Source organism: Chironomus tepperi, unplaced genomic scaffold (genome assembly GCF_022539635.2).
Source record: "Chironomus tepperi strain 1889 unplaced genomic scaffold, CSIRO-AGI_Ctep_v1 contig_161, whole genome shotgun sequence".
Taxonomy (NCBI): Eukaryota; Metazoa; Arthropoda; class Insecta; order Diptera; family Chironomidae; genus Chironomus; species Chironomus tepperi.
The window spans coordinates 2,184,762-2,206,656 of record NW_027226283.1 but is presented as its reverse complement, the minus strand read 5'-3'; the positions used below and the strand labels follow the sequence as shown (position 1 = coordinate 2,206,656).

At 28.3% G+C, this 21,895-nt stretch overlaps 3 protein-coding genes across 6 annotated transcripts; 1 reads left to right on the top strand and 2 right to left on the bottom strand.

Moving 5' to 3' along the window:
• Window positions 1–395: 395 nt before the first annotated feature.
• east (enhanced adult sensory threshold) lies at window positions 396–18,040 on the bottom strand. 4 transcript variants are annotated; one of them, XM_070637006.1, is made up of 8 exons: window positions 17,617–18,040; window positions 6,937–9,200; window positions 6,787–6,856; window positions 5,628–5,855; window positions 5,117–5,538; window positions 4,884–5,050; window positions 4,521–4,819; window positions 396–4,455 (listed from the first exon to the last, which is right to left on the bottom strand). In XM_070637006.1, the coding sequence occupies exons 2-8, from the start codon at window positions 9,115–9,117 to the stop codon at window positions 2,663–2,665; spliced, it is 5,160 nt and encodes a 1,719-aa protein (XP_070493107.1). In that variant the 5' UTR covers window positions 9,118–9,200; window positions 17,617–18,040; the 3' UTR covers window positions 396–2,662. The 4 variants fall into 4 exon arrangements, with proteins under 4 accessions (XP_070493107.1, XP_070493109.1, XP_070493108.1 ...); XM_070637008.1 differs by having other exon boundaries at window positions 5,628–5,780; XM_070637007.1 differs by having other exon boundaries at window positions 6,829–6,856.
• A 414-nt stretch (window positions 18,041–18,454) lies between these two features.
• mRpL49 (mitochondrial ribosomal protein L49) lies at window positions 18,455–19,048 on the top strand. The gene is made up of 2 exons (XM_070637216.1): window positions 18,455–18,514; window positions 18,569–19,048. Exons 1-2 carry the CDS (start codon window positions 18,455–18,457, stop codon window positions 19,046–19,048), a joined length of 540 nt encoding a protein of 179 aa, XP_070493317.1.
• A 71-nt stretch (window positions 19,049–19,119) lies between these two features.
• Brms1 (breast cancer metastasis-suppressor 1-like protein) lies at window positions 19,120–20,153 on the bottom strand. The gene is made up of 3 exons (XM_070637242.1): window positions 19,865–20,153; window positions 19,743–19,800; window positions 19,120–19,681 (listed from the first exon to the last, which is right to left on the bottom strand). Exons 1-3 carry the CDS (start codon window positions 20,031–20,033, stop codon window positions 19,207–19,209), a joined length of 702 nt encoding a protein of 233 aa, XP_070493343.1. The 5' UTR covers window positions 20,034–20,153; the 3' UTR covers window positions 19,120–19,206.
• Between the last annotated feature and the right edge of the window lie 1,742 nt (window positions 20,154–21,895).

Below are 21,895 nucleotides of genomic sequence, written 5' to 3'. Positions count from 1 at the left end.
TGCATTGTCGTGCAGTTAAGGATTTTCATTGTATGGAAAATCTTGCAAAGTCTGGCAAAAATCGTTCTCGGGCAAAAATCTTGCATTCAAATTCTGGCAATATCTTCCAAAAATCTTGCCATTTTGGCGCTAGGGTAAAATGATAGTTGACGAAAATTAAGTTAAGAAATTTGAAGCCCATAAAAATACAGAAAACATACAGGTGTTATAAAAAACCTGTGGCTATAAGATAATAAAAGGATAGAAAATTGGTGAAAAGATGCTGCAAGAAGAAAAAAAAACATTTTAAAATTTGAAATTATAAAAAATCTGTTTGTCATTAAATTATATTTGAATATTCATAATTCTTTATTTATCATTTGCATTTCAAAATGAAATTGACATAAATCTGAAAGCTTTTCGCTTTCTGTTATTAATATTTGCATTGGCTGCAATACCTATATTCTTTTTAACTCAGAATTTAAAAAATTATAATTGTATTCATATTTTACATATATGTTGATTTTTAGTTTTTATTTGATAAACATAATAATATTACTTACTCACCCCATGATCTACAAATATATCGAAAGTACTAGTAATATTCAAAAAAAATATGTTTTTTTGTTGTCAAATTCTATTAAACGATTTTTGTGAGTGTTGCTTTATTACATTTGTGAATCGCTTAGATATTATAATATAAAGTATATCTTATTTTCATTTGTTTCATATTTAATTTTTTTTCTTAAAAGGAGAAGTGGCATAAAGATGTGAAAAAATTTATTGTTGCATTACTTTATCTAGATATATTTTGATGTAATTTGTTAATTAATTATATCATACATTTTTATTTTCCCTCAAATGATTTTTAAAACTAGTTGTTTAAATGATTACATCCAATTAAACTAGTACCTAACTCATAAACAGTAAAATGCAAATCTAGATCTAAATAAATAACTATTTTTTTAATTTAAAAAATATCAGAGTAGTTTATGGATATTTCATAGGTAATTATTATCTGAAAACGAGGATCAAATTAATTAAAATTTCTAACGGTAAATGCTTTTTTGAGGGAAGTTATGCAGTGCTGATATATGTATCCTAAAATTTGAAATTTTAAACAGTATTTTTATTTATCATTTTTCCAGTTTTGATGCCATTAACTTTGAGTTTGGTTGCTTTTTGTTTATTCTTTCATGAAAATCAGAGGCTAAAGGCACAATACTACATGTATTTCAAATATAGTCCTTATTTTTATTTCATTTTAAGCTTTATATTCTTTTATTTCTTATATAATTTTGTGAAAAATTATTGATCCTTAAATTTTCATTTGATAGTTTTATTCTTTTTCCAACATCTCCGATTGTTTTTATTAATATTTTTGAATTATTCAGTATTTTTGGGAAGGCATTTCCATAACTTTGCCGAAATTTAACTTTTTTAAAAAACATAATTTACAGAAAAATCAAACTTTTTTGAGTTTTTTTTAAAAAAAAAATTAAATTTCGTTTCATCTCACAATTTTACTCAGTCCATCAGATTCTTATTATTAAAATTTTATAAATTAATTAATTGTTAATAATTACAACTTACAAAAATTGAATCATGACTAAACAGAAAAAAAAAAATTTAAAAACGATCAATTGTCAAAATTAAGCAGAAGTTTAGTTAATATCGTCAATTGATGATCAGTAGCCATTTCATATTTATGACAAGTTGTGCAAATCTCTTTTTTTCGATTATACAAATTTAACTCGAAAAAGTAAAGAAATGAATTCAATTTGATAAATTGTTTCATAATATAAATAAATCAACTTTCTTGACTCTTCCCTCATATCCAACTTGTGATTTCTTGAGACTTAATAAAATATATTCTTTATTCATTATAATTTAAATGATTAATACATAAGTGAATTGTTGAGTCATACAATATCAATATATTTGCAATATAAATTAGCGCAGTTTAGGATTAAAAAAATACAGTTATAAGCTTTTTTAAATCATTTCAAACAAAAATCTGCAATAATCCCTGTTTGTTCATACAAATCATTTTCGAAGACATCTTTTGATAAATTTTTCTCTTAATTTGGAAAATTAGTTTTTCCCTATTTCATAAATTATTGCTCTCTTTTCGTTTTCTTCACCTTTCCATTATCAATCAAATCACTTTTCTTTTCATTATTACAGTCCTTTCATTGCTGTGAAAAAAATTTTTTTTTTTCGATAGAAAAAATATATTATTGGATATACACATTTTAAAGTTCATTTTCTGATCAAATAAATTAACATGATTTAGTGTTTTTTGTTTTACTTATTTCCTTTTTTTAAAGAAATCCACACTCAATTTGTATAAAAAATAGAAATATATCTCATTATAATTATTGTTTTTTTTTTGTTTTTTTTTTCAAAATGATTTAACACACTTTATACAGACAAAAGTAAGATAATTTTATTTTTTCGGGAGCAAAATTTCAATTATTCGCTTCATATTAGTCATTTCCATTTCCGCTTTTAAACGAATGATATTATTATATATTTTTATATATTTTGTTTTTGATTCACCATTTTTATCCAGTATACAATTGAAAATCATCTTTTAAAAATTATTTGTATTCATCACAATTTTTTGTCAAAATTTTTTATCCCACTTTTGGTTTAATAAGTAATTTAGGTTTTGCTGATTTCAAGTGGAGGCACTATTGTTTTTCTGCTCATCACTTGAGCGTCTATCCGTTTTGGTTTGTGGAATAACTGTTAACGATTTAGGAATTTTAGAGAGCAATGTAGCAGCTGATGGTTCCATCAAATTTGTTCCCAAATTAGCAAGATTGGCAATTTGAGCCAAAGCGGCCATATTATCACTATTGATATTGATTTCATTATCGTTCCATAAAGAATTCCATGCTGCTAATTGTGCAGCAGCTGATGAAGTTGGTTGTAAAGCATTGACTGTTTTTGATAATGCACTTAAAGCAGGTGGTAACATGGACATCATATTGTTAGTATTAGATTTTGTGTATGTTTGTGTTAAAGGTGGCGGAAGTCCTCCATTATGATGTTTCTTTCCATTCTGTTCACTTGCATTGAGTGGAATTAACGAATTTTGCTCCAAGATTTGATTGGGAATGTTAGCTAATTTTGAAGTGGCATTTGATGGAGTTGATGTTGTAGAGGGTTTGAAATTATTACTTGTTGGTTCTTTTTCCTTTGGCATAGGAATAATTGATAAAGCAGTTGTGGATGCAGGTATAGAATTGGTTGTTGTACTATTGTTGTTACTATTTGTTGATGCATTGACTGAATTTGGTGAATTTCCTCCAGCTGTATTTTGATTTTGAACCAATGTTTGTTGTCGAGCTTTTTGTGTGAGTTGTTGTTGTAACTTTTCTCGTCTTATGATGCACATTTTATTATAATCATGTATACTAATGTGATAAGGTTTACCACCTGACATTACCTGAACTAATTCTGGCAATTTTCGACCGTCAGCTGTTTGATACAATGGTCCATTTGAATTTAACAATTGTCCTGACCCAGTAATTGGAATTAATGTTGGACGCCACGATTTTGAACACTGCTTTCTCTCATGAGGCGTTAACGTATCGGGTAATACAACAACATTATTACTATTTCCATTTCCATTATTTGACCCAGTTTGCGAGGTCAATGATGTTGAATTTGTTGTTGATGTTGTAGAAGTTAGAGTTGTTGTACTAGATGTGTTGTTGGAAATTGTCGTCGGTTCTTTGTCTTTGGCACTGCTTCGTGTGGCAGGTTTTTGAGTGAATGATATTAACTCTGGTGGAGATGCCTTCTTTGGTAAAGTTTCATCAATTTTCACTAGTTTTTGCTTAGGACTACCCATTTCATTTTGGGAAGATTTTCTCTTTAGTAAAGAATTACCAGGTTGTGCAGTTATTGATAATGAATCATTAGATTTCTTTGCTTTTGATGCAGGAATAATTGAAACTTCATTAGATAGATTTGCAGTTCCTGCTGTTGATAATGATGATGGAATATTATCATAAGATCGTAAGCGATTTCTTACTGATTCAGAATATGTTACAGCAGAGTTTGATGCAGACTGTGACAGTACCAAGTCTCCGTTCCGATAATATTTTTCTAATAATACCAAATGACGAATGAAACTCGATTGATTTCCATACGGTCTTTGTAAATTTTCCCATAAAGCTTTGGTTACGTCATCATATTGAATTGTCATTTGAACTTTAAACCATCCTTCAGGCGTTCTTTGTGCATGGCTTGAATTGAATGGTAAATTTATTTGTAAAGCCATTTCTTCTTCACCTGGGAATAATTCACGCATTGAAATATTTGGATTGGATTTAAGCACTCGTGCCATTTCATTGTTATCATTCATTTCTTTTTTCTTTTTATGTTGATCATCATTTTTGCTACTTGTCTTCTGAGCTGTTGTTGTAGTCTGTGTTGAAATTGGTCCTTTGTAATTTGGATCTAAAATAAATATAAAAAATAATATGTTATTTTTTTGTCTTTTAATTTTTTAAAAACTTTTTTACTTCTTATTGTATGTGCTGGTGGTGAAGGGCAGTTTTCAAGCATAGGAACATCATAACCAACCATAACGTCATTATCTAGCAACATATGACCACTGGGTGCTGGAGACCCTTTCATGGTAATAGTAACTTCCTTGTTGTTTTGGAATCTATCCGGCAATTTCTTCGGTTGAATTTTTCCATTCTTAATCGTTAAAGTCAAATCATCATTTCTAATTGGAACCTCTTGTACATCATCATCATCAACTGAAACTATGTGACGATTGGCATATTCATTTTCGACGCTGTTATGTTTCATCAACCTTTAAGAAAATATGAAATATGGTTAGAAAAATCATCATTTTGAAAATAAAAAAGCTTCCTTACTTTTTTGTATAATTTCTAACAAAATCAGCCTTTTGAGTTTTAGGTTCTGGAGGTTTGAAAAGTAAATTATTGTAGTAAGAACATAACTTGCAAACAACAAGAGTTGAATTTGAAAGCTTCACATGTAATCCTTGCTCGGCTATTATGTGTTCCAAACGTGCAATATCCTTTAAAATTGAAAATGAATATTTTTTTAAGTAATTATCCTTGTGATGTATTATTTCTCGACCTACCTGATTTATGTAGAAAATGTGATTCCTTGGCAGTTTTCGTTTGCACATGGCACAAACCATAATATGACTAAGAGCAGCAAAATGCTCTTCACAAATTGATACATTAGTATTGGTTGGCTGCAAATCTAAATTAATTTGAAAAATTTTCGATATAGTTTTCTTCATTTTTATAAACCATTTCTTTCGAATACTATGGACAGCATTCTCATTGCAATCGATGACATTGCAAATACCAAAAGTGCGCTCGAAATTATTTTGGTTATTTTGATTTTGATAAACAGGACTTGTACTAGTTGAAGTGGATGGTTGAGATGATGCTGAGGGTCGTTGTTTATTTCTATACGATGGGCAATTAGCACGACGATCAACATGACGGAAGCAAGCGTCGCACAAGCAACTATCTTTCGTAAGCTTTTCTTCATCTATTTTTAAAATTTAAGAGTGAAAAGAAAATGTAAAAATAGTCAAACATGATGTGAAAAATATGCTTATTTATTTTATCTTAACTTACTTTCAAGAATTTTATTTTGACGCTCGGTTGATTTAATTTGAGCGATATGGCATGGTGTATCATAAAGTCCGAATTTTCCTCCACAATAAAAACATTGGTCCTTACAAATTCGCTCCGGATGTACTTTGAATGATGATGCTTTCTCAGGAATTACTAAGGATTGTTCAAGTTCTTTGTTTACAACTGGTTCATTGTTTTTGTTTTGATCATTACTTGTAGCTACTTGGTCTACAGAGATTTTTACCAAAAAAAGCAAAAGTCAAACATTTCTCACATCAAACATACCAAAAATTCACAACTTTTCAACATTTTACTTCGATGATATTTGAGATTATCAAATTTTGGTTATTTGTGGTGCTTTCTAAAATCTATTCAAGGAGAAAGTACCATTACCGTGTTTTGTTAAAATTTTAACAAAAAAAAATGTCAAATATCATCAAACCACTTTATTAAATATTTCAGAGTTCAAAGTCGATTAGAGAAAAAAAATCAAATCCACTTAGAGCTCTGAGTTCTATAATTTTAAAAAAATAAAAATTGACGAATAAAAGTTTTTAGATTTTTTTTTGTTAATTTTTGCACATTATCATGTAGCATTCAAAACTTAAATAATCTCTCTTTCAATCATTTTATCTCCTTTTCATACTTTTATTCATTCAATCTTTCATTCATCAAATCTAATAATACTTTGTTAATATTTTCATCACACATAAATTTTAATTAATTTGTTTCGATTAATAATCGGTTATTATTTTTATTAAGATCTACCAAATATGCATTCTTATTTTAATAAAAAATCCTTGAATTCTACTATAGATTAGTTTAACTCATTACCATTATTCGATCAGTATTAGCACTGCCAGATTAATCCCTAAAATTTCCTTAGTAAAATTTTTATAAAATAATATTAAATTAAATTAAATGCATTATTCAAATAGGTATCTACAAAAATCTCAAATAATAAGTCGCAAATAAAACTTTTTCAAATTCACACACTTTTTCAAATTCAAACTCGATGCAAAGAAGTACGAACAAAAGAGAAGAAATCAAAACGAATTGATAAAAAAATCTGGCAAAACCAGTAATGATCAAGTAATCGATTATTAAACGGAAAAATGCAATTAAATTGTTAAAGATAGAATTTTTATAGAACACACACCATGATTATAAGAGCGATTATGGCTTTTACGACTTATCGCACCATGACTCTCTGTTGATGATGAATCCTTCTAAAGCATCAAAATAAAGAAAAAAAAAAAAACACAATTGAGTCAAATTACAATTTAGTTTAGACAATTATGTTAATTACCTCGTTTTGAATGGTATAAAAAGAATTTTCAGCTGAATTAGATGAACCATTTGCATCTCTATCACGATTTTTCTTCTGGAATGTGATTTTCAATGGCATACGAGTCTTTCGTTTTTCCTTATCAGTTCTGGGCAGTTTGATAATTGTTTTTAATGTTCCTGATGTTTTACCAGATCCTGAATGATAATCGCTTGAATCCTTTTTTGATTTTCTATTTGATTGTTGTGCAGCTTGAAGAGCAAGCTCTTCCCTTCGTTTTTGCTTTGCAATTTTAGCTTCTTCAGCTGCCTTATGTGTAAATAATCCCAATGATTTGAAATGATTCTCCTTGATTTTTAATAATTCTGCAGTCTCGTTGAGCTCAATTTTTGGTGTATTGGCTTCACTCATGATTTTTAAACAATCTTCTGAGCGAGGTGAATTACTTCCAATAGATTTTGCCGAACTTTCAACATTATTTTCTTTATTCTCTTCTGATTCATCAATTTTTTCAGGTTTTTCTTCCTTAATGTCATTTACATTTTCTTCCTTAATCTCTTCCTTTCTACTTTCATTTTCTATATTTTCATCCTTATTTTCTTCTATGCTTTCAGCTTTTTCAGTCTGTTTAGTTTCATTTGGCTCATCAATTTCCATATTCTCTCCATTAACTTGTTCAATATTTTGTTTCTCTTTTGATTTTTCTTCTTGTGTATCCACATTCACATCCATATTCACTTCCACTTTTTTAATTTCCTCTTCTTTCTTCGTTTCTTCAACTTCTGTCTCTATTTTTTCATCTGGTACTTCTTCATTTTTATCTGAATTTTCTTCAGATTTTTCCACCATTTTTGTTTCTGTGTCTCCTACTTCTTCTTGAATTTCATCTTCATTTTCAACTTTTTCCTCCAACACTTCATCCTTCTCTTGTTGTACATTCTCCTGATCTATTTTATTTACTTCCACATCCTCTTTTATCAGTTCTACATTTTCCTCAATTTTTTCTTCAGTATTAACGTCTACGTTTTCTGTTTTAATGTCCTCTTCCTTCTCGTCTTCATTATCTTTTTCAACGCTGTCATCAACATCTTTCTTCATTACAACAGTAATTAAAGCTGTTTCAACAATTGTTTTTGTCTTTTCTTGAACTTTAACTATTTCACCGAGCTTGGGATCCTTTTCAATACCCAAATTATTTTCAAGGAAATCTGGTTTGTCATATAAATGTTGAACGCTTTCAGTGTCAAGTTCCTCACTTACTAATTCAGGACTTAACGACTGATCTTTTTCAACACATGTTTCAGTTGTCTCTACTGAAATTGAAATTGCTTTGGCACTATCCTTTTCTGTTTTGATACTTGCTGAAGATAATGCAGGTGATAATGAATCACGTTTTGATTCGGATTTGTCACGAGCTTGAGATCGACGTGTAAAAGGACTATCGCGATCCTTTATTGTGCTTTTTCGTTGACGAGTACTCCTTCTAATATTTTGAAAATCGTTGGATTTTGGATCAATTTTTTCTTGCTTTATTTCCAAATTTAAATCAATATCTTGTGATAACTCTATTTTTTCTTCATGCTCAGTTTCCATAGGTTCTTCTTCATCTTCCGGTTCTTTTTTTTCTACTGGTTTTTTTGTACCTTTTCCCTTTTTAGGTGTAACTGCCGTTTCTTCTTTTACTTTACCACTATCATTTAATTTTGCTCCAGAACTTCGACGTGAAAAGTTACGTAAAGAAGCTTTTACAGGTAAAGGAAGCGATGTTCGTTTTAGCATTGCACTTCGTCGAGCCATTGCTGATGTAAGACTTGTAGCTTTGCTTTTTAATACTTGTGATTTTGTTACTCGTTTTCCAGGAGATTCTATTCCTTTGGTTTCTTTATTATCATCTTCGCCTTTTGCGTCACCATTTGACTCTTCTTTATCTTCCTTTGCTAATTGTCTTTTTGCACGTGTATTTGCAGCTTTTGCAACAACATCATTTGATGCTGTGCTGCTTACTGTATCTTCACTCAATCCTACAGAGTCATTTTCTTCCTCATTTTCCATTTTTCCACTACTCAGCATACCTGAACGACTACGTGACATTCTCTTTAGCTTTATAGCACTACTTGATTTTGTTGTCGGTGTTGAACTTTCAGTTGAATGTGCTGGTGTCGGAGAATCTGTTTTCATTCTCTTGTCTCTTGTTGATGCCATTTTTTTTTTGTTTTCACTTGCGTTACTCTTAACTTGTAAATTAATAATTAAAAAATTAGATGAATGACGTTAGACTTTTTTTTCTGTAAAGATAAAAATTAAAATAATTTGTTAATAATTATTTAAAGATTATGACATGATTTTTATTTTATAAAAATGTCAGATGTTAGTCCTTTGCTAAATATTTAAGAAAAAAAATTGTAATTACACAACTAAGATAAGTTTAAATATTTGCTTAGTTTTTTTTCCCACAAACTTTCATTTCTCATCATCATTGCGTTTTGAGCACAAAAGTTTTCAATTTCTTTTGCTTTATGTATGTGAATGTTATTCTTCCAACAAGACTAAATAATTTTTGAAATGTTAAATGTTTATAAATTTACATTCAGAGCAGCTCTTTAGTAAATGTGTTTGTGAATGAATTCTTATTTAAAGCTTTGAAAGCTTTTGGTAATTTGGATATCATTTAAAAATCAGATTGAAGCTCCTTTTAAGTATGATAAAATACATAATCATAATGCCTTGAACTAAAAATTTTCCTCTTTTATTTGTTTTCATAGAGTTTTATTTATTGATTGACACATTTAATTCGGAAAAATGAATGGGTTGCAAAAAAATGGAAGGTGAAAATATCATCGTTCGATTACTAGGCAAACAAAATGACAGTATAAATGCTAGAATTTTATTTTTTTCGCTATTAACAATGCTTATGATGATGATGATGATGATGATGATATAGGGGAAAAGCCAAAAATGTGTGATGGAAAGCACAGTTATGAATGAATATGTACACATAACAATATTTTTCTTACTATGTATAACGATACCGTTCACTTTCCAACCATTTCCACAGTCTGTAGAACTATTTAAATGCCGTGCATTTCAACACGATACTTCTTCAGCAACTGAAACATTCTGCAATCTATATTCATTTCTCAAAACATTATTTTTTCTTTCTATTTAATTTTTCTCATCGTGCACATACAACGAATCATGCCATATTTGCTAAAATAGCATCAAGAGCATCGTTTTGTTATAAATTTGCTATATAGAGAAGAAAAAGAGAGCGGGAGAAGTTGTAGTAAAACAAGAATAATGCGAAAAACATTTCACATTGTATAACGAAATGAAAAGGCAATGATCAGTTCTAGGTTGAAGCATTCTTTACTTTCTTGCTTCCTCTTTTTTATGCTCAAGCAGAAATGTTAAAATACATAATATGCATTTATTATTTATTAAAACTCTAAGAAAAAAATGAGAGAGAATAAAAAATGCTGATTTACATCTGAATAAAAAGTTCTTAATTAGATGACTTTTGAATGCTCTGCTTTTTGGAATTTTTTGTAGTAAATATCTTGAATTGATTAAAGTTGCAAACAAATTAAAGGTATTTAATTTTTTTTTCAATTCCCTTAATATTTATGCCAGGAGACCATGTGATCATTGCTAATCGTGATCACGATAAAGAAATACTCAAAGGAGTATATGGACGAAAAACGAGAAATGTACATTTTTAACTTTGCCTGCTACATTTAAGATTAAAGCCCCTCAATATTGCCTCTTTTAAGCCATTCTCTCATGCAAGTCTATACAGACTTTATATGATTTTATTTGTGTATGTGAGAGACCTCAAATATTCTGTGTGTATTTATGCAACTCTAGTGGAACGAAGCACAGAAAGAAAGATAAAAATATTTTTTCTCTTTTCGTTCTGTTCTGTTTTAAAAAGCGAATAAAATTATTTTCTCTATTTTATGCTTTTCTGCGCCTGAATTTTCCATTTTATGATCGCGAAAACATTAAGTTTACAACTTCTTAATTTATAGTACATCTTTTATAGTTTAATATATCGTTGATGATTGTACTAATAGCAAGGATTTAAGATACTTTGCTAAACTTAGGAACCATACGCATTTCAAAAATCAAAGAATAATATGAAAAGTCCGAACGAATGTGAAATAGCACAAAAAATACGTGTATCTGTGCTTCGACAACGAAATATTTTTTTTATTCGTATCTAGTTCGTGTTTTTGCTTTCAACTTCGGCTGAATATTTTTTTTTCTTTTCTCCATAAAATGGATATATAGAGTTATAAAAATTTAAAATGTGTATGATTTTTTATCGCCATTCGTTTCTAATTAAGTTCAATACAGCCACCACCCTAAACATAATGTAATGCTTTGAGCACATTTTTGTACTCAAATTTTAAAATTCTTAATTTTATTTCTGAATTAAATTTTTTAAATCAAAACGCTTCAAAAATTTTGTAAATATCTTTGATATATAAATTCGTAAACTTTCATGCCATTAAGCATTAAATACACCACCACAGCTTGTTTTGTTATGGATTATGAAACATTTGTAGTGGTATTGATGGATCATTTTTTATTTCATCAAATCAATTCTAGCTTTTTGAATAACTAATGCTTAAATTTCATATTTTTGTGTGTCAAATAAAACCATTTTTTTCATCAATTCAATCATTTATTTATACATATTTTTCAGCTACAACCAAAATAGTTAGCTAAAATAGTATTTACTATTGTTTGCCTTTGTTCTTTTTCCACTTACATTCATTACATTTAGTCATTAGAAAAAAAACTTGAGTGAGAATGATCGCATTTTTTATAAATAATAATTTAGGGTACAAAATTATTATGATTTAAAGAAAAAGTTTTTTTTTTTCTTTTTTTAAAGCTTAAGAGACAAAATGATAATCTATTAAAAATTGATTATGTAAAGAATATTACGTAGAATAGTGAAAATTTATTTTAATTTAATATTGCTCTAGCACCTCAAAATTATTGACATTACATCAGCAATTCATAATAAATATACACCGAATGTTAAAAATGAATAAAGTTTGAAAAACATCCCACGTCATCAGTATTTTCTTCTTCTTCTTTTTTATATTTTTTCTTCTTTTCTTATTCATCGCTCAGTGGAGCCTTTGTAAGTTTATATGACAATGTATTATTATTGTATTAGTCATCAACATCATCATCATCATCATGACGAAAATCATGAGTACAAGAATTAGGAATCAAATTTCCCAGTGAAAAAAGTCTTTAAATTCGAAAATGGGCGAATTTTAGGAAGTTAGAACCTTATTTTAAGATAGAAATAAAGAGTAAACGAAGAAAAATAAAGAAGAAATGCGGAAAAGCTGTATGTACATAATTGTGCCCATTCGTATAGCTACAGAATATATATATATTATATTGTAGTGGCGTGTGCACAAAAATTGGATTAATAATAGAAAATGATATTGCCTTGAGTCGCGCTATTTGTAAACGTAGAAAATATATTTCAGAATGGAGTGTGTGATATTAAATGTAGGGAAAAATGAAAATGTCGGACGCTTGATTTTATTGACTTTAAACGAGCTTTCGTGCCATTTTGTTTGCACAATGAAACCACGAATGAACAGCATAAGCACGTCATCAAAGTGTTATAATTACTCACTAAGCTTTCTCCATGTTGAAAAAATTAAATTTCAAATCTGGGCATGTTTTTAACTTGAAAGCTCATGAATAACATCGTATTTAATCATTTTCGGTGATATTTATAATACTTTGTAAAATCTATAAAATTTTTATTTTAAAGAATAATAATAATAAAAACTCAATTTGCAAAAAGCTCAAATTGATTAAAAGAAAATTAACTGAAAGCTTTAGATTTTGAGAATATAATTTATTTTTGGAAGTTTTATCTTATCTAATATTTGATATAACTTTTTGTACTCGGTGGAAGTCTGTGTTTTTAGCGTAAAATATTTTTAATTGTATTCAAAAAGCACTCAATATTTATTTCATTTTTAATGCCTATCGATCTAGGATATTGAAAGTATGTCATTGCATAGCTCCTCTTTTATTTTTATTTTTCTTCCATTACCGCTTTGCTGAGGCTTCATAAGTCAATAACTTTGAGTTGAGGGAAAATATTCTAGCCTAAGCTTTCAATATTGATTATTTTGTTATTAAAATTTAACGACATGTTTATGTAGCTTTCATTTTTTTTTACATATTTAATTTTATATACATATTCTATCCTAGATTTTAATTGCATTCACAATTCCTTTCATAAAATCCTTTATTTAAAATAAATTAATAAAAATCCGGGTATCTGGAAATTTTCAATTAAAATCAATATTTGAATTATAAGGCGGTCATCTGCTGTATTTTTTATGGCCTATTTTGATTATATTTGACACTTATTTATTAATTTCTAAACTAGTTCTTCCCATATTAAGACTTAAATTGCTTTCCCCTATGTTGCCTACATATTTTGATTTTTTCAAAAGCATCCCGATATTTTATGGAAATAGATGGTCATCCTATAATAACCGAAATATGCAATATACAAGAAATATAAGAAAAATGCATTATTTATAATTTGTATCGTGAGGATGTCGATTTCATGAGAAAATATTTAATAACTCCATAAAAGCCTTTTTAATGTGAGAAATGTTTCTTTTTACATTACTTTTTTTTTTCTACATTTAATGAAAAAAACTACTAGCTTTCTACATAGTAAGTAATTTTTTACACCATGATTTTTTAAAGTAGACAATTTTTGAAAAATTTTGCACAATATTTTTGGTGTTTAATAATGAAACTTTGCGTAATTTATTACTAAAAAAGGACATAGTTAGTAAATTTAAGAGTAACAATATTAAACAAGCATTAATTGCAATTATTCAGTTAAAAAATGTAAAATCTTGCAAAAACCACGAAAAAACTTTTTTTAAGAAGTTATTTGAAAAATCTTACACAAACTTTTAGGATTTGCCAAAATTCTACTGGTATCGTAGCAACATGAAACAGAAATTAAAAGGGGATGCAAAAGCAAAGAAGAAAGTACAGTCATCATACAACGCCATAAGTTTGCATTTATATGTTTTAAATATTTGAACATAACTGTAATTTTACATCCAAGATAGTTCTAACATTGAAATTTAAATACTTTTTTTTAACCAAGAAATAAAGGGATATACTAGAAAAAGCCCTAAATAATGTAAATGCGCATAAAATTTCCAATGCATTATTGTAGAAAATACCAATTTTCTTCTCCTGTGCATGGAAAACTTTCCGATACAAAATGAAAAAATCAAAGAGAAAAAGAAGAACGAAAATAAAATCATGCAGTGCAACCCCAAAAATAAAATCATAAAAGAATTATATGCAGCCGTATTGTGAGATTAGTGGGAAAATTGCTCACGAGCACACAAACACACAGATGAGAAATAAAGATGAAATAAAAACAGACTTTAGGGTACTTGCATCAACTAGTGAAAAACGATAGTATAATTTAACCCCAACCCTTAGCATGAATTTAAAGCAGGAAGAAAGAAAGAGAAATGAATGATGTGAAAGGTATTGAGATGCACGCACAGTTACTAATACGCATGCAGTTATTTATACTCTTGATCCCTTTCATTGATTTCCTAAAATGTGCAAATTTTTCTGTCGCAATAGATTATCATTTTATCACAAACTTATGTTTGAGCTCATCATGTATATAAATAAAAAAGCATTGAAACACTTATATTGAAGAAAATTTAATTTAAAAAAATGTATCAGCAACAATCGCCCCCTCGATAAAAACATTAAGCAAAATTTTCTGTGCATCTGAGAACGGGAAATGAAATAATCATAATGCTCCATCATCGATACATGCATATTGAAAACCAAAATTAACAATGAATGAGCAAGAATCATGGAACACAGAAAAAAGCAACAGAAACAGCGCCCGATCATACTACAATAAATTGACGAATTACACACAAAACCGGAAAGTAAAGTTGTGGATGGAAAATATTTTCGTACTGTGCAATTTGAGAGAAGAAATTAAGAAGAAGATGAAAAAAATTTTCTGACGGTATACTTCGATAAACAGACATCAAAATTTCTCCCCAAGAAAAAAGCATCATGCGATTATGAAGGTTCGTAATTTTAAAACCACGAGATACAAAAGAAATGATTAAATGCATAACATATACAACTTGATATTATGTAGTAAACACATGTGAATTTGATATTTTCTCACTACATTTCTCTCTTTTAGGAATACAAAATGGAAGAACTTACTACATGCACTTTTCATGGAGGCAAACATGAAACCAAGAAACGGAAAGGTACTCTTTGCTTACAACATGGATTGAGAAAAGTTGTAGAGAAAAAAAAAAGAATTTTAGGCAGTTGCTAAATGTCGATTTCAGGAATGGGAGATAGAGTAAAAGAACAGTGAAGACAAGAGAGAAATGGAGAGAAAATAGAATCGAGAAGTAAAGCAAGGATTCCGGGTGTATTAGTAATGTAGATTTACACACAGACAAGCATCTTCACGACTCGATGGTCTCATTTTACAGCGGGAAAAATCGAAGAAGCAACACAAAGCATAACATGAACATATATTTTTGTACATGTATGATGATAAAATGTTCATGTTGTTGTGTGCAGATGTTGATTTTTTTAGATTTAGAAACTTCTTTATATGTATCCACTTCTTTATTGCTATTATTATTTTTTTTTCATTCCTTTAGCGCTTTTTCATAATTTTCTTCTCCCTTGATTTATTCATAATTAAATTATTTTTCTTTTTAATTATCCTTAAAACTATTTCAAAGTTAATTTGTTTAAATTTTAAACTTTATTGATTTTTGGGTGATTAGCAGGAAAGGAACCAAAAAGGATGTCAAGATTAGCAAAATTTATGATTTGCATTACTTTATATTCAAAAAAATCTCTTGCAGATTCTTAATATGAGATTAAAAGATGCTAATAAACTTTATGAAGGTTGCCAATTTTAAACTTTTTATCTTCTTTTCTCTTATTCCATTCACCATTTTTCCTTAGTTATTGTACGTAAACAATTTTTTCTCTTTAAATACATCAACCAACATCTCATATAGTTGTATTTGTTAAAAAATAATCTCCCGTAGGATATTATTATGTACTGATGATTTTTTAAATGCGAGGAAATCAACAGTCGGCACCAAGCGATTTTATCCATGTGTTTGTAAATGTATGAAAAAAAGGAATTTGTCGGTACACATACATACGAAATGCCAGTCAAAACAAAAAAAAATGTACACAGAACAAATGCCGATCCTGCCGCAACAGAAAAAAATGTAAAGCACGAGAAGGAAAATAATAAGATTTCCCTTTTTCCTTCCCCATGAAATAAAGTAAACGTGGTGGATGGAAAAACGCAATTGAGATAATTTTTCTTTTCTATGAATGAAACGTACATCACATGTTTTCATTTAAATTGAAAGATTTTTTGCAAGGAAATGGACGCCCACACGCATTGTTATGTATCGTAAACTCAACTTGATCGGTGATGTTGCGAATAAGGAAAACTCAAATGCGCGAAACAAACTTGAAAAATATGTATCCTTATTAGTTTTAACTGAAGATTTGTGTATACATAGCATATTTTGAGTTCAAAATGTAAAAAGAGATTTTCAGAAGTGATTACAATCATTAAGGAGAAATATTTTTCACATTTTCAAATCATGCTCAAGCATGATCAAATCATAATTAGGAGCTAGAAATACTCAGTTGTCATCTTTTAAAATATTTTTATATCCTTTGTGAAAATTTGAATAATTTATGTGGATTCTTCATTTGAGGAGATCTTTTGTTATATTTATGACGAAACAAGATATCATTTAATTGCTAAAAATCATGTACTATCTTCATAACTTGCTTTTTAACTTCATTTCTTGATCCTTTTACTTTTTTAAAAAGGTTTACAATTTATGCTCTTAGGTTCCAGCAGCGATTTAAAAAAAAAGGTTTCTGGATCAAAAAATTGGGAGGAATTTGGAAGACTTGGAGACTCCAGCAGGAAAGAATATTTTGACATGCTCACAACCTTTTAAGATTCAATCATGAGCTTAAAATAATTAATGTGTAATATAATTGCAATAGAGTATAAAATATCTAATATAAGACGAATATCTTGCGAGAAGAACATGTAAACATTTGAAAATTCTCATGCACTTACCTGAATTGATAGCTCCTCATTTGGTATACCATAAGGAACGAAAGTGTTTTCATCTTTATAAAACTGACTTACCATCCTATGAAACTATTTAAATTCAATGAGAGCGCGAGAGAATGAAATATAATTTTAATTGAGGCAGTAACTGTTAATTATCTAACGCGCAAAAGCTTTTTCGCGTGAAAATGTATGCAATGAAAAGTATTTAGAATCATTTTCTGCATGATACAGTCCACCGAAAAAACTTAGGTTTTCATTTCATCAAGCTCACTGTTCATAGCTTTTCATCGAATACGAGCAATTATATTAAAAAATGAATAGTAAAATGAAAACTTAAGCACTCGATTCTTAAAAATGTTTGTGTGTATTTACGTACATAAGCTTATAATTTGCGAGAAAATCTGACATTTTTTTTCATAATATACTGTTTTTGTTATTTTGAAAAAGAAGAAGATAAATTGAAATTTTTCCAAAAAGAGAGTACTTACCATATATACGCCACCTATAGTTCGTTTTAAGTCGTCTGGAAAGCACTCATAGTATTCCTTTCGATTATAGGCTATGTAGAAAAATTAAACCGAAAGCAATCGCCTTTACGACTTCAGGGACGAAAGATGTCAACTAATTCCGAAGTAGGAACAAAAAGTTTTTTTTCTTGCCTCTCCTCTCCGAATATATTTAGGTGAAGTTAATTCAATTAAATGTCCATTAGAAATGCACTTTCACATTAAACTAAACCATACATTAATTATCTATATAACTTAAATAATTCATTTAAACCAAATGTTGAACTTAAAAGAGAGAAAAACTAAACTAAAAAATTCGTAGTATGTATCTGAATGGATTTTATTTTTCAGTTTGAACTCAAAAAAATATATTTTTCAATGAATATTTTTATATGTAACAACACAATGATAGTTGTAAAGCGACTAAAATTGTTCATGAGATTTCAAAAAAAGCAAAAAAATATTTGAGTTACGCTTCAATGTATTAGTGTCACCGTGTACGTACATGAAATTATTGAGAGAATAATAATTCTACATTGGAATTTTAAATGATAATTTGAGAAACTTTTACAGCATTTTTGTTAAACTTTTCAATAAAAACATTATTAGTGTATCATAAATGATGTATTTTACTGTAAATAATTATTAAAAATCAGTTTAAATCAATAAAAATATCCAAATTAAAAATTCTCAAGAGACTCTCTTTCTCATAAAAAGCTTTCAATATTCTCTCACGTTTTATTATTTTTTGTTTGAAAGAGAAAACGAGGAATTTCGTTTTAAATATAATTTTACTTTTCACAATTTTCCACGTGATATAATGGCGTTTAGAAGCTTAATAAGGCTCCAGAAAGTGCTTCTGCCACAAAATGCTATCAGCGTAAGTAATATCATTCGATACTGTAACCATAAAAATTAAAAATGTTTTTTTTAGCGTTCAATTTCAATTATGCCAATAAAATGTGGACGATTTCGATCATCAGAATATTTTCAAGGACCAGAGCATCATCCAGAGGTTGAAGTAATCAAAAATCCACCTGAATGGAAATATGTAGAGCATTTAATTGAAAGAAAGCTTATTCCTCAGCCCGAAGTCAAAACTGAATACTCTTCTGGATGGAAACCACAAGATCCAGAAAAATATAAGGACCTTTCTTACTTTATTAAAAGAACTAGAAATCATATGTTGCCTGTATATTTGCGTATTACATACCGTGGAAATCGTCGTATTACGTTTATTAAGAACATCGAGGGAGATATTTGGAAGCTAGAACAAGAATGTATTGATTTAATTAAATCAAAGACTAACAACAATCCACAATATTCGCAAATTAATGAAATGAATCGAACGATAAAAATAAAAGGAGACTACGTAACACTTATTCAGAAATATCTGTATAGTAAAGGTCTATAGTAATGCAAAAATACTATCCCTCTTGTATAGTCTACTCTTTAATTTGTGAGGAAATAAAGGAAAAGATCCAGTTTAGGCTTTTAAAATTTGAAAATTACACAAAACAGATTCCATTTATTTACGATACATACAAATTAATATAATTTATTAAGTTTATGTTACGAGTGAAGAGCTGCATTTGACCGTTGTTGGATTCTATTTCCTTTTAATGCTTTTCGTATCGTCGTCCAATCTTCCATAATTTCCTCCTCATGTAGCATATAAACTATATACGGACCAGTGACTGTGGTTGGCTTTTTTCTTCCAGGTCCTCTTACTTTATTCGATCTTGAATTTGATCCCCAATCAGCCCATGAAATATCAACATTATGACTATCTTCCTCCAATCTTCGAATCTTTTCATTCAGCTCATCATAAAGTTTATCAACAGCTAGTTGCTTTTCACTTTCATAATTTTGTCTTGCCGCTTGTTCTTCGGACTCAAATTTATGACGAATGTTTTCCAAGCGATATTTCTTGAGAATTTCTGCAACTTCCTTTCTCGCATTCATTCTATCAGAAAGGGCTTGAAGTGGACTAAGATATTCTTGAGACATTCCATTCTCAATTTCATGCAATTGCGAGTCTACATGTCTGAAATTATTATTTATTTTATTAAATTAAAGTATTGCTCTATTTATATAAATTATCTTACTTGATTCTTTCTTTATATAAATCCTCACGCAATATAAGAAATTGCCTTTCGAGATCCGCTAAAGATCCAGTAAACAAGAAAATATTAAAATTTAATTAAAACAGCAAGGTTATTGCACTTACATAAAATTTCATTGAAATCAGTTATTTTTCGTCCTATTCTTAACTCATTTTCTGTCATTTCCGAAGAGCTGGTATCATCAGACATTATTTCACTATCGCTTGAATTAGTTGAATTCATTTCCTTCTCGGATTCTTCACTTTCTGCTTCATTATTGGGCATTTTCACCATCTTATTTGATAAAGCCTTTACTTGTGACAAAATTAATGTTATTTAAAATATTTCTTAAAGGATCTTAATTAATAAAACTTAATTTAATTTGTTTAGAAAATTGTTGTTTACAATTTTTTTAAAAACTTAAAAAACGGGAGAAAATAAGCATATTTATCCGAACGCTCTCTCGCCGAAGTTCGAATAACATAATCCGAATTTAGAAGGATAATATTCCTGTTTCATGCTTTTTCATCTTTAAATTATGTTAACTTACTATTTAAAATGTTTAAAATGGATATAATATTTCAAATAATTACAAAAATCAATTAATACCATTAAAAACAAATCACTTAAATTTAATATTATTTACCCATCTATGTCAAATTAAAAGAATTTTAAGGAATAGTGCATGAAAATTTAAAATTAATAAAGGTTTAACCTTAAAACATCCAAAAAATATAGTAAAATTTAATGAAAATCATAGTAGAAATCAGTTAGAAATTCTTGCACGTTTTACTGAATTTGGGGATATTACATATGAATACTATCAAATTTTTGATACATTTTAATAGATCTACTTCTATTGAATTCGTTTTGATTGAATACATATGAAAATTCGCTATATTTAAAGACATTTTGTAATTTTAATTATTTTAAATCATTCTGTTATTTTGGTTCATTTAAATTTTGTTCGGATAATCCAATCCAAAAACAATGAGAGACCATAAAGAACAAACAAATACAATTAAAACATTTTACTAACACTCTCTCAAATTTTGTTTTACTCTCTTTTTCAAAAAGAAGCTTTTGAAATTTCCATTTTGATTTTAATTTTATTTTGAAAATATTGATTGATTTTGCAAAGCTAAGCGAATTTCTTTGATGCAAAATTGTTATATAAACATTGAATTAAAAATATTTATTTAAAAACTCATTACATGAAAGAAAATTTGCTATTATTTTTACATTTTATTTTTTTACCTCATAGAAAATTATAACTATAAACTATAAAATCATTAAATTTTATAGATTCTGATAAGTTTCTGATAATTTTGACATTAGTTTTATGAAAATCAACGTTTAAATCGCATTTTTAAAGATGAATTGGTTGCATAATTATCAATATATAGTGCGAATTATATATAAAATGTCATTTAAATTTAGATATTACATTTCTTGAAATGAGCTTTTACCAACACATGAGAAAGGCTAAAAATAACATTTTCAGTAATTCTCATTTTATGGCGGAATATATGATGAAAATAAAATTACTTTATATGACATTTATCTTTTAGCTATGACTAAAGAAATATAAAAATAATTTAATATAAACATCATTGTATATTTAAATGTAATAAAACATAACATATATTGCATTTATCAAAGTGTAAAATATGATTTAAAATTATGAAAATTGACATTTTGCATGACATGAAAAACAACAAAAATTCCCATCAAAAGCTCGCTCGTTGAGTTATAAAAAGTATTTTGAGGCAACTGTACTTTTTGCTGTTACGTGTTCACAAAAAAGACTCGCACACATACATCCTATATAAAATGCTTCAATGTAGGAAATTTTATTTCATGTTAATGACTCTTTTTTTTTATTTATTTTCGCATTATTTTGGTAGAACGATCGTTTTCAGCGTAAAAATTAAAATGCATTAATTTTTCTTTTGTATGATCCAACAGTATAAAACACATTTTCTAACTAGAATTACTGGGAGAAAAGCATACATTTGATGATGTTTAAGAATACATTCTCCATTAATATAATACTGATTTGAGAGGGAAAAACTGTTCAACATTATTTTTGCGGTGACTGTACTTTTTCTGCTTTTGTTATGTAGGCTCATATTGTAGCTTCGTTTAAAACAAAT

Excerpts from the sequence above, each read along its gene's own strand:
- mRpL49 (XM_070637216.1), top strand. The coding sequence starts at position 18,455 with ATGGCGTTTAGAAGCTTAATAAGGCTCCAGAAAGTGCTTCTGCCACAA. Across the intron at positions 18,515-18,568 it reads TGCCACAAAATGCTATCAGC|CGTTCAATTTCAATTATGCC; the intron begins GTAAGTAATATC and ends TGTTTTTTTTAG.
- east (XM_070637006.1), bottom strand. The coding sequence starts at position 9,117 with ATGGCATCAACAAGAGACAAGAGAATGAAAACAGATTCTCCGACACCA. Across the intron at positions 6,857-6,936 it reads TTTATACCATTCAAAACGAG|AAGGATTCATCATCAACAGA; the intron begins GTAATTAACATA and ends TTGATGCTTTAG. Across the intron at positions 4,456-4,520 it reads ACCAGCACATACAATAAGAA|ATCCAAATTACAAAGGACCA; the intron begins GTAAAAAAGTTT and ends TATTTATTTTAG.
- Brms1 (XM_070637242.1), bottom strand. The coding sequence starts at position 20,033 with ATGGTGAAAATGCCCAATAATGAAGCAGAAAGTGAAGAATCCGAGAAG. Across the intron at positions 19,801-19,864 it reads TGATTTCAATGAAATTTTAT|CGGATCTCGAAAGGCAATTT; the intron begins GTAAGTGCAATA and ends CTGGATCTTTAG. Across the intron at positions 19,682-19,742 it reads TTATATAAAGAAAGAATCAA|ACATGTAGACTCGCAATTGC; the intron begins GTAAGATAATTT and ends TAATAATTTCAG.